At 40.6% G+C, this 15,000-nt stretch overlaps 2 protein-coding genes and 1 pseudogene across 5 annotated transcripts in view; 1 reads left to right on the plus strand and 2 right to left on the minus strand.

Moving 5' to 3' along the window:
- The window catches only part of LOC138039819 (piggyBac transposable element-derived protein 2-like), a 10,628-nt pseudogene extending 6,603 nt beyond the window's left edge, over positions 1-4,025 (plus strand).
- A 478-nt stretch (positions 4,026-4,503) lies between these two features.
- Positions 4,504-5,133, minus strand: LOC138039820 (uncharacterized). The gene has a single exon (XM_068885660.1). The coding sequence runs from the start codon at positions 5,131-5,133 to the stop codon at positions 4,504-4,506; it is 630 nt and encodes a 209-aa protein (XP_068741761.1).
- A 3,435-nt stretch (positions 5,134-8,568) lies between these two features.
- Positions 8,569-15,000, minus strand: part of LOC138042123 (tetratricopeptide repeat protein 28-like) — a 50,434-nt gene continuing 44,002 nt past the window's right edge. For 3 of the 4 annotated variants that reach the window (XM_068887896.1, XM_068887897.1, XM_068887898.1), the window contains one exon: positions 11,021-14,526. In XM_068887896.1, the coding sequence (XP_068743997.1) occupies positions 11,349-14,489 (3,141 nt within the window). In that variant the 5' untranslated portion in view covers positions 14,490-14,526 and the 3' untranslated portion in view covers positions 11,021-11,348. The other variant, XM_068887899.1, reaches the window with a different exon arrangement.

Genomic DNA, 15,000 nt, shown 5'->3' on the forward strand with positions numbered 1-15,000 from the left:
TACAACAATGCCCTGAAATCCAGCGGGTACAAAGAACGAATCCATTATCTTGCAAATCAAAATCAAAACCAAGGAAGACAGGGGCACCCAACGTCAATTTTCGGAAAATATCTGTTCGGAAGACGATTTGAAATCTAGAATTTTCGGAACATTTGTTGTAAAATTTCTTGCTTGCCTGCCTGTCCTAGGATTTTCGAACATCTAAAAGATGGTATAATTGTCCATTTTAAATGGATTTTTAGCTTAAAAAGGTCACCTAGAATTTTCGGGAGCCTTTTTTCTGGCTGAAATTTTCGAAAAGGTAAGTTTCGATCCCTATAATTTTTGGATAACTAGACTTTCATCTAGGAAATCCGAACAGATGAAAAATTTTTAGGGGATAAAAATATGCCTATATCTACCGTTTAAATACTAAAATACGTTTAACAATGCTATGTTTAGTGGTTTTGAACCATATTCTAGTTGGGTGCCCCTGGGAAGAGCAAAATCCAGAATCAGGTCAAGAAAAATCATATGGTTTAACCCACCTTACAGCCAGAATGTTCGAACCAACATCGCTAAATCATTCCTTTGCCTGATAAACAAACATTTCCCAAAGTCACACAAGCTCCACAAAATATTCAATAGAAACAACCTGAAGGTCAGCTACAGCTGCACTACAAACATGGCTAACATAATCAAAAGCCACAATCAGAAGATCCTGAATGAGTGCAACGAGACCTCCAGTGAGAAGAAATGCAAATGTAGAAACAAAAACCTTTGCCCTCTTGACGGTGCGTGCTTAACCCTGAGCAACATTATCTACCAAGCTACTGTCACAACAACTTCCGGTAACTCAAGATCCTACATTGGCATGACGGAAAACGAATTCAAAACACGGTACAACAACCACAAGCTTTCTTTCAATCATAAAAAGAGCAAAAGCATACAAAGGCAACCCTTCTCGCTGCAACCTGTGTTTATCTGAAAAACTTTGCATCTTGAGCGCAAAAAACGCCTTTCTCTTGAACAAGAAATCTGAGCTGGTAACGAAATGCCGCCATGAAAACAAGTTTTTCACGACAACCAATCACCGGAAGCGTCGCTACAACCGTTCCTAAATTTGAACACTTATATATGACATCTTCTCGTAGACAACGATCCGTCTGATGATCGCCTTGAGCGTGAAACTCGAGTAACTAGTAACACTTTCCTTCTTACATTTGTATGTATATATATATATATATATATATATATATATATATATATATATATAGATACGTAGACTTGAACTAGGTCAAAAACATTTATTTGCTACTCCGAGTTTCATGCTTCTCACGAAGCAATCATCAGGCAACTGCCAAAAAGAAGGAATACATGGTGTTTTACAGTGATTTTGAAAACAAACGGTAGCAATTCACTATAGGCTGGGGTTCATAGCAACGGTTAAACAATAACCGCTAAAATGAGCTGCTAAAAATAAGCCTTAAATAATTACGCTATTAAGAAGGAATTTCTTTGCATGTCTGCAACTTGTTACAAGCTCATTTCTGTTGTTAAGGGTCGCCAAATCTGGTCTACAAATTATATAGTATCTCTCCCACAGACATAAATTACACTTCTTCGTTACATTTGAATAGGATCTCGCATGCCTAACAATCCGCCATTTAATGTGATAGTCGACTTTCTTGTCCTCCAAACCCCATACATAGTTACTAAGTTCAGTGGAATTTCTGTAGCGTTCATTTCTAAAGGAACATGTGTGGTTTCTATAACGTGATTTGAATGATGTGTCGCAAAGACCGATGTAGGTTTGCTTTGACTGAGATGTTGTGACCTCTGCTTGGTAGATGATATTCCGCACGTTGCACTTTCCGTCTAGAGGGCAGGATCTTTTGTCGCGGCAGTTGCAAGTGTTGATAGTTTGAGCGGGTGGATTTGATGACTTGTTAATGACGGCTTTATTTTGGTTGGAGATAATTGTTTTTACATTGCTCATGCAGCTATAACTAATTTTGAGAGTGTTCCGGTTAAAAATTCTGTGCAAAGGGTGTGATTTTGGGAAGTGCTTGCCGATTAAGGTGAGGAAACACTTTCCAACTTTTGTTTTGACGTTTTGGCTGTATGGAGGATTGAACCAGGTGATGTTTCTAGGCCTATTCTTGCGTTGTTTGGTTTCTGGAGTTGTTTTTCTGTAGGTTAGATTATATATGTAGCCGCTCTTGTTGAGTGCATCTTGGTAGGTTTCTTTCGCTTTATCAAATGATTCTTTGTCGGAAGAAATTTCTGAGAGGCACTTGTTTATGGATTCCGGTATGTTCTTTAGGATGGATGGGGGGTGATTGAAGGTAGAGTGGGATGTTTCCTTCTTTTGTGTAGGGATAGTGCTTTCCAGATTGGAGGTCAAGGGTGACTTCTAAGAAATTTACTTTAGTGGTGTTTGCTTCGACTGTGATCTTTAAGTCGTTTTCACGGAAAATTTGGCAGAAGCCATGAAAACGACTTAAAGATCACAGTCGAAGCAAACACCACTAAAGTAAATTTCTTAGACGTCACCCTTGACCTCCAATCTGGTAAGCACTAGGTGGGTTCATACCAGCGGAGTAAGTACACCTTAAGTATACCCGAGCTCAAGTATACTTAAGATCGTCCATGTTTACTTACCGTGATGAGCGTTCATATTAGAGTTCAAAGTATGCTTTCAAGATAATCGTGTTGTCAATCAAGTTTCGCGGCAAATTTCCCACGTGTATTCATCACGCTTTTCGGAATGAATTGCGGGAGAATAGGAATTCTCCACTTGATCATGCGACCTAGAAACCTTCGAATTGCTTGCCTTTTATGGCTCACAATTATTTTACTACTACGTCAAAGATCTTTGCTTTCCCATCTTTATCACCTTCACGTTTTAGAGGAAGAATTTAGGATTATGCGGAGAAACAGACGAATGTTTCTCCCAAATCAATCAGGTCATGAATGCTCAAAGGGGACGAAGAGCTTAGGTTTGGCCTCGTCCACAGAACTGGTTTCGACACCTCATAGCAAGCCCAGGGCTTAATTTTATGTGGAAGGAACATTTCAGAGTCACCCGAGAAACATTTGAATACTTGTGTGACCTTGTTAGGGTAAAGTTACAAAAACAGCACACGAGATTTAGAGTTCCGATCAGCGTGGAGAAAAGAGTTGGCCTGGCACTCTGGCGGCTCGCAACAGGCAACAGCTATAGGAGTCGCGGTTTACAGTTTGGATTCGGAAAGTCAACGGCGAAATTCATTTGTAGTGAATTCGAACAGGCAATTTTTGAGCTAAAAGAACGCTTTATAAAATTTCCTTTAACAAATCAGGAAATTCGAGAGAAAATAGAAGAATTTGAAGAACTGTATGGAATACCGCAAATAATCGGAGCGATCGATGGATGTCACATCGAGATAAATGCTCCACCAGAGAATCACGAAGATTATTTTAATCGAAAGCAGCATTAAAGTGTCAATCTACAGGGCATAGTCGATGCACATTTAAAGTTTATTCATGCAACTGTTGGGTATCCTGGCAGCATACATGACGCTAGAGTTCTTAGGCTAAGCGGTTTATATGACTTAGCACAAAATGAGCAAATTCTCAGTGGTCCAATACGGAATATCAGTGGAACAGAAATCGGGCCTCTACTAGCTGGAGACAGTGCCTATCCACTCATGAACTGGCTCCTCAAACCCTTTGCAGATAGAGGCCGTTTGACTCCAGAGCAGAGGAAATTTAATTTAAAGTTTAGCGCAGTGCGATGCGTAGTGGAAAGAACATTTGGCATACTAAAATCACGTTGGAGAATTATGTTGAAGAAAATTGAACAAAAAACGAAAACGTTGAAAAAGACTGTAATTGCAGCTTGCGTTCTACACAACATTTGCATTGAAAGGGGCGACCTATACGACGCAGACGAGAGCGACTCAGACGATAACCCTGCTGATGAAAACGGAGGAAGAAATGCTTTGGAAACTGGCAACAGCATCCGAGCCACCCTAAAAGACTACGTATGGGAAAACCTGTGAAGAAAGTTGCAACTGGACAATTGTGTACGAATAGACGTTAACTATAAAACAAAGGTTTTGTTTCAATTGTAATTTTAATTGGAAAACTGGTTGATAAATTCTGCAAAATTTAGATTGCTATCTTTGTAATTTATGTCAAATAGAAAGAATCAGCTGTTCCTCTGAGATTGGACTGTATGTAAAACATTAACAATGAATAAAACATATTATCCTGAATGAATCCATCATGCTACCTACTTAGACGCCAAATCTTTAAAAATGTCTTTAAATCCGGAAAGTATGGCGTTTGTCTGCTCCATTTGTTTGGTCTGCGCCTCCCGAAATATTTCAGCGGAACGTTCAAATCTATCCCTGTCTTCGTTCATGCTGCGCTCCCACATTCCCATGAAAGCTTTTTGGAAATCAGAGGACTGACCACTAGTTCCGGGCTCATCTTGTCGCCGCCGTTTTCCCTTACGGACACTATTTTCTGGCTTGTCTAGTAGACTTTTCGTTTGTCAGGATGTGCGATTTCAGTTGGGGCCGAAACACTTCCACTTTCTGATGCGGCCTCTTCGCTTGCCGTAGTGAAGATAGAGCTTCCTTCAACTGCCATTTTACTGGAATCAACACTGTCCCGATGGCCCATTACGTCGTCAAAATAGTCGAAGTAAGGAAAGCCATCTTTGATTTGCTTGATTCCTGCTTCCCCGGTTTTCTGTGACTTTTGTTTAAGTAGCTTATACTCATACTCCAAGTTCTGCTGCCGTTTCTTTATTTGCTGAAGGGTTCTCTGGCTTTGGGGATAGGCAGATTTATAAGAGGCATATACTTGGTTCCATATGTTTACTTTTTCTCTTTGAGAGGCACTCCGGAGCTGGCTGTATCTTGGACCCCACGCTTCTAGAAGATCATGGGTCTCATCTTCCGTCCAGTCCACAGACTTTGATCGCGCTTTCTTAGTTTTAACTTGGGCGCCTTCCTCCACTGCTTGAGCACATGAAGTGCTTGCTACCACTGGGATCGGCGATATCGTTCGGGACGAGTTACTGGAGTTGCTTGGGCTGCTGAGCTGATTGTAATCATCAATACTTACTTGTTGCTGTTCGTCGAACTGGGCCCTTCCCATTTCGGACGGCCGATAAAAAGAAGTGCTGCTCGAAGGAAATGGCCAGAATTGTCTGCCAAACATCGGTTGCGCTTGCTGAGGAGAGGGTACTCTTGCAAAGCGTTGGTTTAAGGTATTGCTGTCGAACAAGACACATGGATGTTGGCTGTGACTGTGGCATGAAGAGCATTTAAACAAAACAAAACAAAACAAAAATACAGCATGGAGACTTACATAAGGTCTTTGTCTAAAAAGGTGTCCTCATCCATCCCCTGGTAAGATCTATATGGATTCATTCACAGTCGTTTTTCGTCGAAGTAGAAGCAAATTTTGCGTGTTCGCGTGTTCGTGTGCTCTGAATTTCCCGCCGCACAACATGCTTGATTGACGTCCGTTTCCGGAATGTGTTTTTATAGTAGATAAGTAAGCTCGTAAGGATGGTCTGAACTAGACTTGAGAGTGTACTTCGGCTTCTTTGAAGGCAATGCATTACCATGGCCACAAAGTAGGCTACTTGAGCTGAAATTAAAGCCGTTCACATCTGAAGTAGGGCTCAAGTGTACTTAAGGTATACTTAGTCCGCTAATATGAACCCACCTACTATCCCTACACAAAAGAAGGAAACATCCCACTCTACGTTCACAAGAAATCTAATCACCCCCCATCCATCCTAAAGAACATATCGGAATCCATAAACAAGTGCCTCTCAGAAATTTCTTCCGACAAAGAATCATTTGATAAAGCGAAAGAAACCTACCAAGATGCACTCAACAAGAGCGGCTACATAAATAATCTAACCTACAGAAAAACAACTCCAGAAACCAAACACCGCAAGAATAGGCCTAGAAACATCACCTGGTTCAATCCTCCATACAGCCAAAACGTCAAAACAAAAGTTGGAAAGTGTTTCCTCACCTTAATCGGCAAGCACTTCCCAAAATCACACCCTTTGCACAGAATTTTTAACCGGAACACTCTCAAAATTAGTTATAGCTGCATGAGCAATGTAAAAACAATTATCTCCAACCAAAATAAAGCCGTCATTAACAAGTCATCAAATCCACCCGCTCAAACTATCAACACTTGCAACTGCCGCGACAAAAGATCCTGCCCTCTAGACGGAAAGTGCAACGTGCGGAATATCATCTACCAAGCAGAGGTCACAACATCTCAGTCAAAGCAAACCTACATCGGTCTTTGCGACACATCATTCAAATCACGTTATAGAAACCACACATGTTCCTTTAGAAATGAACGCTACAGAAATTCCACTGAACTTAGTAACTATGTATGGGGTTTGGAGGACAAGAAAGTCGACTATCACATTAAATGGCGGATTGTTAGGCATGCGAGATCCTATTCAAATGTAACGAAGAAGTGTAATTTATGTCTGTGGGAGAGATACTATATAATTTGTAGACCAGATTTGGCGACCCTTAACAACAGAAATGAGCTTGTAACAAGTTGCAGACATGCAAAGAAATTCCTTCTTAATAGCGTAATTATTTAAGGCTTATTTTTAGCAGCTCATTTTAGCGGTTATTGTTTAGCCGTTGCTATGCACCCCAGCCTATAGTGAATTGCTACCGTTATTTTCAAAATCACTGTAAAACACCATGTATTCCTTCTTTTTGGCAGTTGCCTGATGATTGCTTCGTGAGAAGCATGAAACTCGGAGTAGCAAATAAATGTTTTTGACCTAGTTCAAGTCTACGTATCTATTCAAAGCTCTGGTAAACCCATTGAGCACTTTTAGCTGATGATCAATTTATCACGTCATTTCATAATTATTATATATATATATATATATATCTAATTACTTGCGTAGGAAAGGAAAAATTAAAACATTAAAACACTACAGAACTGTTTCGAAAGGGCCTTATGGTCGTCTCTCGTCAGGTGCATGAAACACTAACTGACTAACGTTCCTTTTATAGGTTGATGGTTCAAGCGTGCCTTTTCAAATATTTAGTTGCGTGCCGGCACGCACTCGCCAGCTCGTTCCTTTTGTTCAGGGTGCCCGCTCCCGGTTTACATATGATGTAGAAGTTTTCTGCTATGCAAAGATTACATCTCTTGGTTACATTTGAATAAGGCCTGGCGCGAGCCATTACTTTCCAGGTTACAGCAAATTCCGTTTTGGTGTCCTTTGGGGACCAGATGTATTTACTCAACTCGGTTGCGTTCCTTTTGTTCTCATTTCTAAATGAAGCCGCGTGGTTTCGGAATCTTGTTTTGAATTGATTCGAGGTAAGCCCGATGTATGTTTTTTTTCCCATGGCGCTTTCAACTGTGGCTTGGTAGACCACGTCTTGGGTTAAGCAATCACCACTTAACGGACAAGAGTGTTTGTCTCTGCAATTGCATGATTTTTCATGTGATTGAAAATTATTCACAAGGGAGGACTTGTTGTGGGCGCTGATTTTTCTTTCCAAATTTGGCATGCATGAATAGCTCACTTTCAAAGTAATTATAAAGCTCCACGATTGTAGAGCACTCTTCGACTCAAAGATAAGGCTTTCACGTTTCTTTATATATATATATATATATATATATATATATATATATATATATATATATATATATACATCTATACATATATATAGACTACATCGTTGGATTTCCAGCCTTGTTAATTCAAAAATATAATTTGTTATTAGCTGGTAGCCTGTGAATCATCCTCGGATGATCCGATGTACGTCCTGTTCCTGAATGTTAAACGCCGAGGAACCCCGCGGCTAACCAATCACCTCACCGATTGCTCTGTTTCCAGCAGGGTTGTCGTGATGGTGCAGTGGTTAGCACACCCGACTAGTAACCAGGGGGACGCGGGTTCGATTCCCACTCACGGCAATATGTTTTTCATTCAATGGTTCTGCTAGTAATTCGCTGTTGCTATTTGTACACTCAAATTACTTAATATTTCTAGAAAAGCGTTGTGTATCCTTCGGATCCTACTAGCTTGGGACTTCATCGTTGGATTTCCAGCCTTGTTAATTCAAAAATATAATTTGTTATTAGCTGGTAGCCTGTGAATCATCCTCGGATGATCCGATGTACGTCCTGTTCCTGAATGTTAAACGCCGGGGAACCCCGCGGCTAACCAATCACCTCACCGATTGCTCTGTTTCCAGCAGGGTTGTCGTGATGGTGCAGTGGTTAGCACACCCGACTAGTAACCAGGGGGACGCGGGTTCGATTCCCACTCACGGCAATATGTTTTTCATTCAATGGTTCTGCTAGTAGTTCGCTGTTGCTATTTGTACACTCAAATTACTTAATATTTCTAGAAAAGCGTTGTGTATCCTTCGGATCCTACTAGCTTGGGACTACATCGTTGGATTTCCAGCCTTGTTAATTCAAAGAAAAAAAAAAAAAAAAAAAAAATATATATATATATATATATATATATATATATATATATAGAAGTTTCAAAGGGCTACCTGGGCCAACGAGAACGTCAAGCTTCCAGAAGGATCCCGAAGAGATTCTCAGTCCAAGCCGCGGCAGATGCATATAAAAATAGCAGTTAAAATGTGGCCAATGGACGGACAACTTCTGAAGCTAAAAACTAAAAACTAAAAATTTATTAAAAACGTTTCGGTCTTCAGACCTTCATCAATTTACTGTACAGCACTGGAAAAAAAGTAATTATACCCTTATATAGGCCTGACTTGTTTACAACAAATTCTTGAAAATGTATAGAAAAAACTAACAAGAGCATTACGTAACTAAAAAATAACGATAAAGAAGAGATGATAATAATGTACTGCTAATTAAAAGGTATGAAAAAAATCCAATGATCACGAACTAACAAGATTTCACGCAATTGTAACACTTATCGTAAAAAAACGCCCAGCAACGTAATGTTAGTCATCAAGAGAATTGTCCTGTCTTTTGTCAAGACCATAAGATGATAGCGTGAATAGTTGGGCACTCCAATAAGCTTCCTTTGTAATAAGTAGTTTATCAACTTGCGTGCAATCATGGCTAATTTGATCAATGCATTGAAAAGAAAAATCTTGAAGCGAATGTGAGGTGCTATTGAAGTGAACTGCAACTTCACAAGATTTTTTATTTGTAACCATAGATGATTTATGGTTTCTGAATCTAACTTTGAATTCTGTTTTTGTGGAGCCGATGTGCTGTTAATGGACACCGAAGTAGACATGTTCAAAAACATAACTTTGTTTCGACCATTTAAACTGTACAGTTCCTTGCTAGCAGAGGTCCCTTGTCTTTTGCGTTTGCTGGGCTGACAAATACAGGAAAGAGATCTCTGCCATGAGTCAGCATTCTTCAAACCGCATGCTCCATGAAATGTTTGCTGACTGTGCCTTGAGCCCACTGTGTACCGTGCATTACTTTACAGTAATTCCACTGCTGGTAATTGAGCCCAAACAACATGAAGTATCTCGTGACGATTTGGTGGCTAGGTGCTCTTCGCCTCTCTTAGAGGTCTCACTTAGGGCGTTCATGGCAAAACGCCATCATATGTAGCCCATATGTAGCTGTCAACGTCTTGTTCAGGGTTGCACGAGAAGAAGTTTAAAAATGACTATTTAAGGTGTTTTGAATGTGGTCTCATTAAGGGGTCAAAAAAAGCCTGGGCCAGGCCCAGATTGGTCTCCTTTAGGAGTTTAATTCAAAGATTTCGACAATCATATACATACGCAAAGTCCCCCCTCCCCGGGGTTTAAAACGACTCAAATTAAGGAATCAGGCAACTTTTACTTAATCCCACCTGACCTTTTTTCCTTCTAGAAGCTCTAAGAAATCACCCAATTCATTGAATTATTTTGCATCGGTCCGGTCCCTCTGTGACAAAACATCATAAAATAGAAAACTTTAAAGTAAGGAACTTTCCATTTGTTTGGTTCTAGGCACTAGCAAGAGTCCATCACCCAAGAATAAGATTTACCCAAATTGACCTAGTCCTCATCAGAGTCAGAAAAGTGTTTGTTTTTAAACCAAGTTTTCTGGGAAAATAAACAATAGACCAAATCGGCTAACTCAATGTTGTGCCCTATTCAAACCCTTTGGGAATAAAACGTTTCGTTCCAGGAATTTCCATACCATTTAAATGTGAAAGCTATATATTACAATTCAAATACGATACACAAAGAATCTTAACCCCGGGAGATTTGAATTGGGTACAATATTGAGTTACTCAATTCGGTCCATTGTTCATTTTCCCGCAAAACTTGGTTTCAAATTTATTGACACTTTTCTGACGCTGAATGGGGGATTCGTACTCTTGGGTAATGGAATCTTGACCCTAGCAATTTTCACATACTATACATACTTTCTAGTACGTGTATCAATATGAAAAATTAGGTACATGTAATTTCCAAACATTTCTACTTTCCTACGTTGTTTTTTAGCTTATAGACATTTGCCTCCCAAAACAATTAATTTGCTTATTTAGCTTTGGCCAACCTTACAGAAACACAGAAAACACACATTCCCTCGACTGTCACTTGATAAATAAATTATTGTAAATGGAAAGTTGGTATGGCAAGCTAAAGAGTATACTTGTCACCAGCCTGTCACCCGAGAAACATACCGTAAAAGCTTGGAGTTATTTTAAAGTATTTTCAAGGGCTAAATTAACATGACGGCTAGATCTTCAGTCATGGAAACAAACCGTTTTGCCAAGTCCCTGATTGCTATCAAGTGATTAACTAATCCTGGTACAGGTGCTAACAAAACAAGGCACAAATGTAAGGATTTGGACATTATCTTGATACTACTGAAATCTTATGGTACTTTAACTATAATTGGCATGATATCTTTAGTCTGACTACTATTGAGGTATCAATGATTGAATTGTTTTCAATAACGCATATACATATCGACGTATCAGAGTCCAAGTAGGTTTTTCACGTTTTCGACAACGTTTCTGGAAAAAAAAAAAACAAAAAAAAAACAATGAAGAAAGAAACAAGTAGTGGGTTCAATAGCAATAAGGAATTCGTTCTGATTTGCAAGTAAATAATATAACAATTATCTTAATTGATGAAACTGTTTGTGCTCAGTTAATAGCAACAATTCCTATTCAGTTTACTTTGACATGTACACTTAAGGACCTCAATAGCTCTCTTCACTTGACATAAGCAACTGGCAGTAACCGATCAGGTGTACTGTCAGTCCATCATAACACGATTCAAACAGCTAACTTTCTGCAGGAAGGCCGAAGTAGCTGACTCGGTGAATGCAGATGCTTTTTATTTAACTCAGGTATTAGCCAAAGCAGTTCGAGTAAAGATAACCACACTGGCAACCGATTTTAAAACCATTTCTCTGTGAAGAACGTACCTGCTGCTTTCGACAACTTCCTGATTACAACCAGGTACAAGGTACAGCGATTCAGTCATTAAAGTGATATTTAAATAGCACTTACCATTCTTTTCATGTTCGGGTTGCCCAAATTCAAAGGTGACATCATCACCAATTAGCACAAATGGCGCCCAGTATTTTACGGCGGAATAATTCTTTGTCTCCCGAAGAGATCTCATAGCATGGTGAAGAGCTGTACTTGCACTTTTTCTATCTGCCAAGTGTTGGTAGAAACTCTTCATGAACATCAAGGTCGCCTCGTCGTCAATTGCCCAGAGAGACACCAGAACAGACCGGGCACCAGCACACAGGAAAGCCCTGGCTATTCCCACAATACCCTCAGATTTTAGCTCTCCCTGGCCACTATGACAGCAACTCAGCACAACCAGTCTTGCCTGAAGACGAACTGCGTGAACATCGCTCAGCGATAACATGTAATCTTCCTCTTCGGGGATCTGGGATGTGCGTTCTGGGTTTGGGGCCAAAGCAATTTCTCCAAAGTTGTCATCACCATGTGCAGCAATGTGGATTAAAGCAACTGACTCCATTCTTTTCAGCACCTCAACTTTGGTTGCATCTTTTCCTGTAAGAGGCACGGTCTGCAGAAGTTCTCCAATCATATCCACCTCTTTTTTCGCACATGGCAGCTGTGCATACATGGTCTCACCAGTGCCGTAAGTGACTTCCTTCAAGCATGGATCGCCCACAAGCAGCGCTTCATTCTTACTTTGGAAGTCGTCAGGTGAACTGGCGATCAATTTTAAAGTGGTCAGCGAGGGAATTGCACGGATCCTGACAGAGTCACTCAATGCAGGAAAAGGAGCCAGGCAAAAGTGCCCATCAGGAACAAAGACTAAGTCATCACCCTCGAGCAAGTCTGCAATGGGACTTACTAAGACATCATACAAGGGCTGCAAAGAGTGCACAGAGAAGCTCAAGGACTGAACGGTTTGTTCAACAGCTTTCCCACTGCTCGAGAAGTTGCTGGGCTGTCTATTAAGTGAACGATTCTCGCATCGTACAACCGTCTCTGCACTGATCTGTTTAAAAGTACTATTCATCAAAGAGCAGGCACTTCCTTTTTCGATTTTCCTTTGTCTAAAATTTATCCCAATATCTTCTCTTAGCAACCAGAAGCTGATCATGTTCCCTTTAAGTGCTGTGAAAACAGTTTGTGAAGGTAGATCTTTTATAACCAAAGGCATAGTTACCCTCATCGTAGGTTTCTCATCAATGCTGTATTTCATCTTCAAAATATCTGCCAAAGCCTGTGCTCTCCCTTGCTCAGCAGCACACAAAGCCTCATCAACCTCTCCATTCTTCAAGAGTGCTGTCCACAGAGCAGTGTACGCAAGCCCATTTCTGTCACGAAAGCTAATTTTCCATGCATCCTCTGACTGAAGAAGACGCCTTGTTTCGTCAAAATAATGAATGCTCAGACGATAGTAATTAAGAGCTTTGATCAGGGAGTCCAAAAATTCATGAACAACACCTATACAACAACACGCGATTGCCTGCCCTATTGGGTCCTCTAATTCCTTGCAAATACTAAGATGCTGATTGTGGTAGACTATGGCTTGCTTAAAATCACCAAGACTTTGATAAGCGTTGCCGAGATTGCAATAGGCTTTTGCTTCTCCTGCCCTGTCCCCTACCTCTTTGGCAATACTAAGATGCTGATTGTGGTAGACTATGGCTTGCTTAAAATCACCAAGACTTTGATAAGCGTTGCCGAGATTGCCATAGGATCCTCCTTCTCCTGCCCTGTCCCCTACCTCTTTGGCAATACTAAGATCTTGATTGTGGTAGACTATGGCTTGCTTAAAATTACGAAGACTATCATAAGCGTTGCCGAGATTGCCATAGGCTCCTCCTTCTCCTGCTCTGTCCCCTACCTCTTTGGCAATACTAAGATGTTGATAGTGGTAGAATATGGCTTGCTTAAAATCACCAAGACTTTGATAAGCGATGCCGAGATTGCCATAGGCACTTCCTTCTCCTGCCCTGTCCCCTACCTCTTTGGCAATACTAAGATGTTGATTGTGGTTGACTATGGCTTGCTTAAAATCACCAAGACTTTTATAAGCGATGCCGAGATTGGCATAGGCTCCTCCTTCTCCTGCCCTGTTTCCTACCTCTTTGGCAATACTAAGACGTTGATTATGGTAGACTATGGCTTGCTTAAAATCACCAAGACTTTGATAAGCGTTGCCAAGATTGCCATATGCGCTTCCTTCTCCTGCCCTGTCCCCTACCTCTTTGGCAATACTAAGATGTTGATTGTGGTAGACTATGGCTTGCTTAAAATCACCAAGACTTTTATAAGCGATGCCGAGATTGGCATAGGCTCTTCCTTGTCCTGCCCTGTTCCCTACCTCTTTGGCAATACTAAGATGTTGATTGTGGTAGACTATGGCTTGCTTAAAATCACCAAGATTTTTATAAGCGTTGCCGAGATTGCCATAGGCTCCTCCTTCTCCTGCCCTGTCCCCTACCTCTTTGGCAATACTAAGATGTTGATTGTGGTAGACTATGGCTTGCTTAAAATCACCAAGACTTTTATGAGCGTTGCCGAGATTGCCATATGCGCTTCCTTCTCCTGCCCTGTCCCCTACCTCTTTGGCAATACTAAGATCTTGATTGTGGTAGACTATGGCTTGCTTAAAATCACCAAGACTTTGATAAGCATTGCCGAGATTGCCATATGCCCCTCCTTCTCCTGCCCTGTCCCCTACCTCTTTGGCAATACTAAGATCTTGATTGTGGTAGACTATGGCTTGCTTAAAATCACCAAGACTTTGATAAGCGTTGCCGAGATTGCCATAGGCACTTCCTTCTCCGGCCCTGAAACCTATTTCCTTAAAAATGGCTAATGCTTGTGTGTAATTTGTTATGGCCTGATTAAAGTCAGCTGTGCCCTGATAGTATCTACCGAGATTGAAACAAGCCAAACCCTCGCCTTGTCTGTCTCCCTCCTTTCTTGCCACGCTAAGCTCTTGCATGTGCCGCTCCAAAACTTGCAACTTTCTATCCACCATTCTTAATAATCAGAACCAGGAAGGTTTTCTCAGAAATCTGGGGTGCGCAAAGAATGCAAATTAACGAAAACATAAATAAGTTCAATGTCCTGACTACAGGATGCTAAACAAGCACAGCAAGATTAATTGAACAGGGAAGGAATAACTATCTTAACCCAGTATTTTGAAAGAAAATACCTTTCTTCATCAGGGTTTTCCATGGAATGATTTCGGCTTACGGAGACCATCATTACAGAATAAAGAGGAATATAGCCCGTAATGTGATGAAATACTTGGATATTTAACAGACTAAGTGCGTTTTATACAATAATAATCGAGGAACATTAAAAACTAGAAATTATATTAAGTAATGAGGAAAAAAAAGCCTATAGGAAAACGATGACATCCCGTTGCCGGTATGTAGCTGACACCAAAAAGACAGGAGGAGACGTCTCTATGAGTGTAATATTCAATTTTCTGAAATTGACATCAAACAAACACGTTTCCATTAGGAAAGGCTGCTCTTTAGGGC

This window comes from Montipora capricornis, chromosome 3 (assembly GCF_036669925.1).
Source record: "Montipora capricornis isolate CH-2021 chromosome 3, ASM3666992v2, whole genome shotgun sequence".
NCBI lineage: Eukaryota > Metazoa > Cnidaria > Anthozoa > Scleractinia > Acroporidae > Montipora > Montipora capricornis.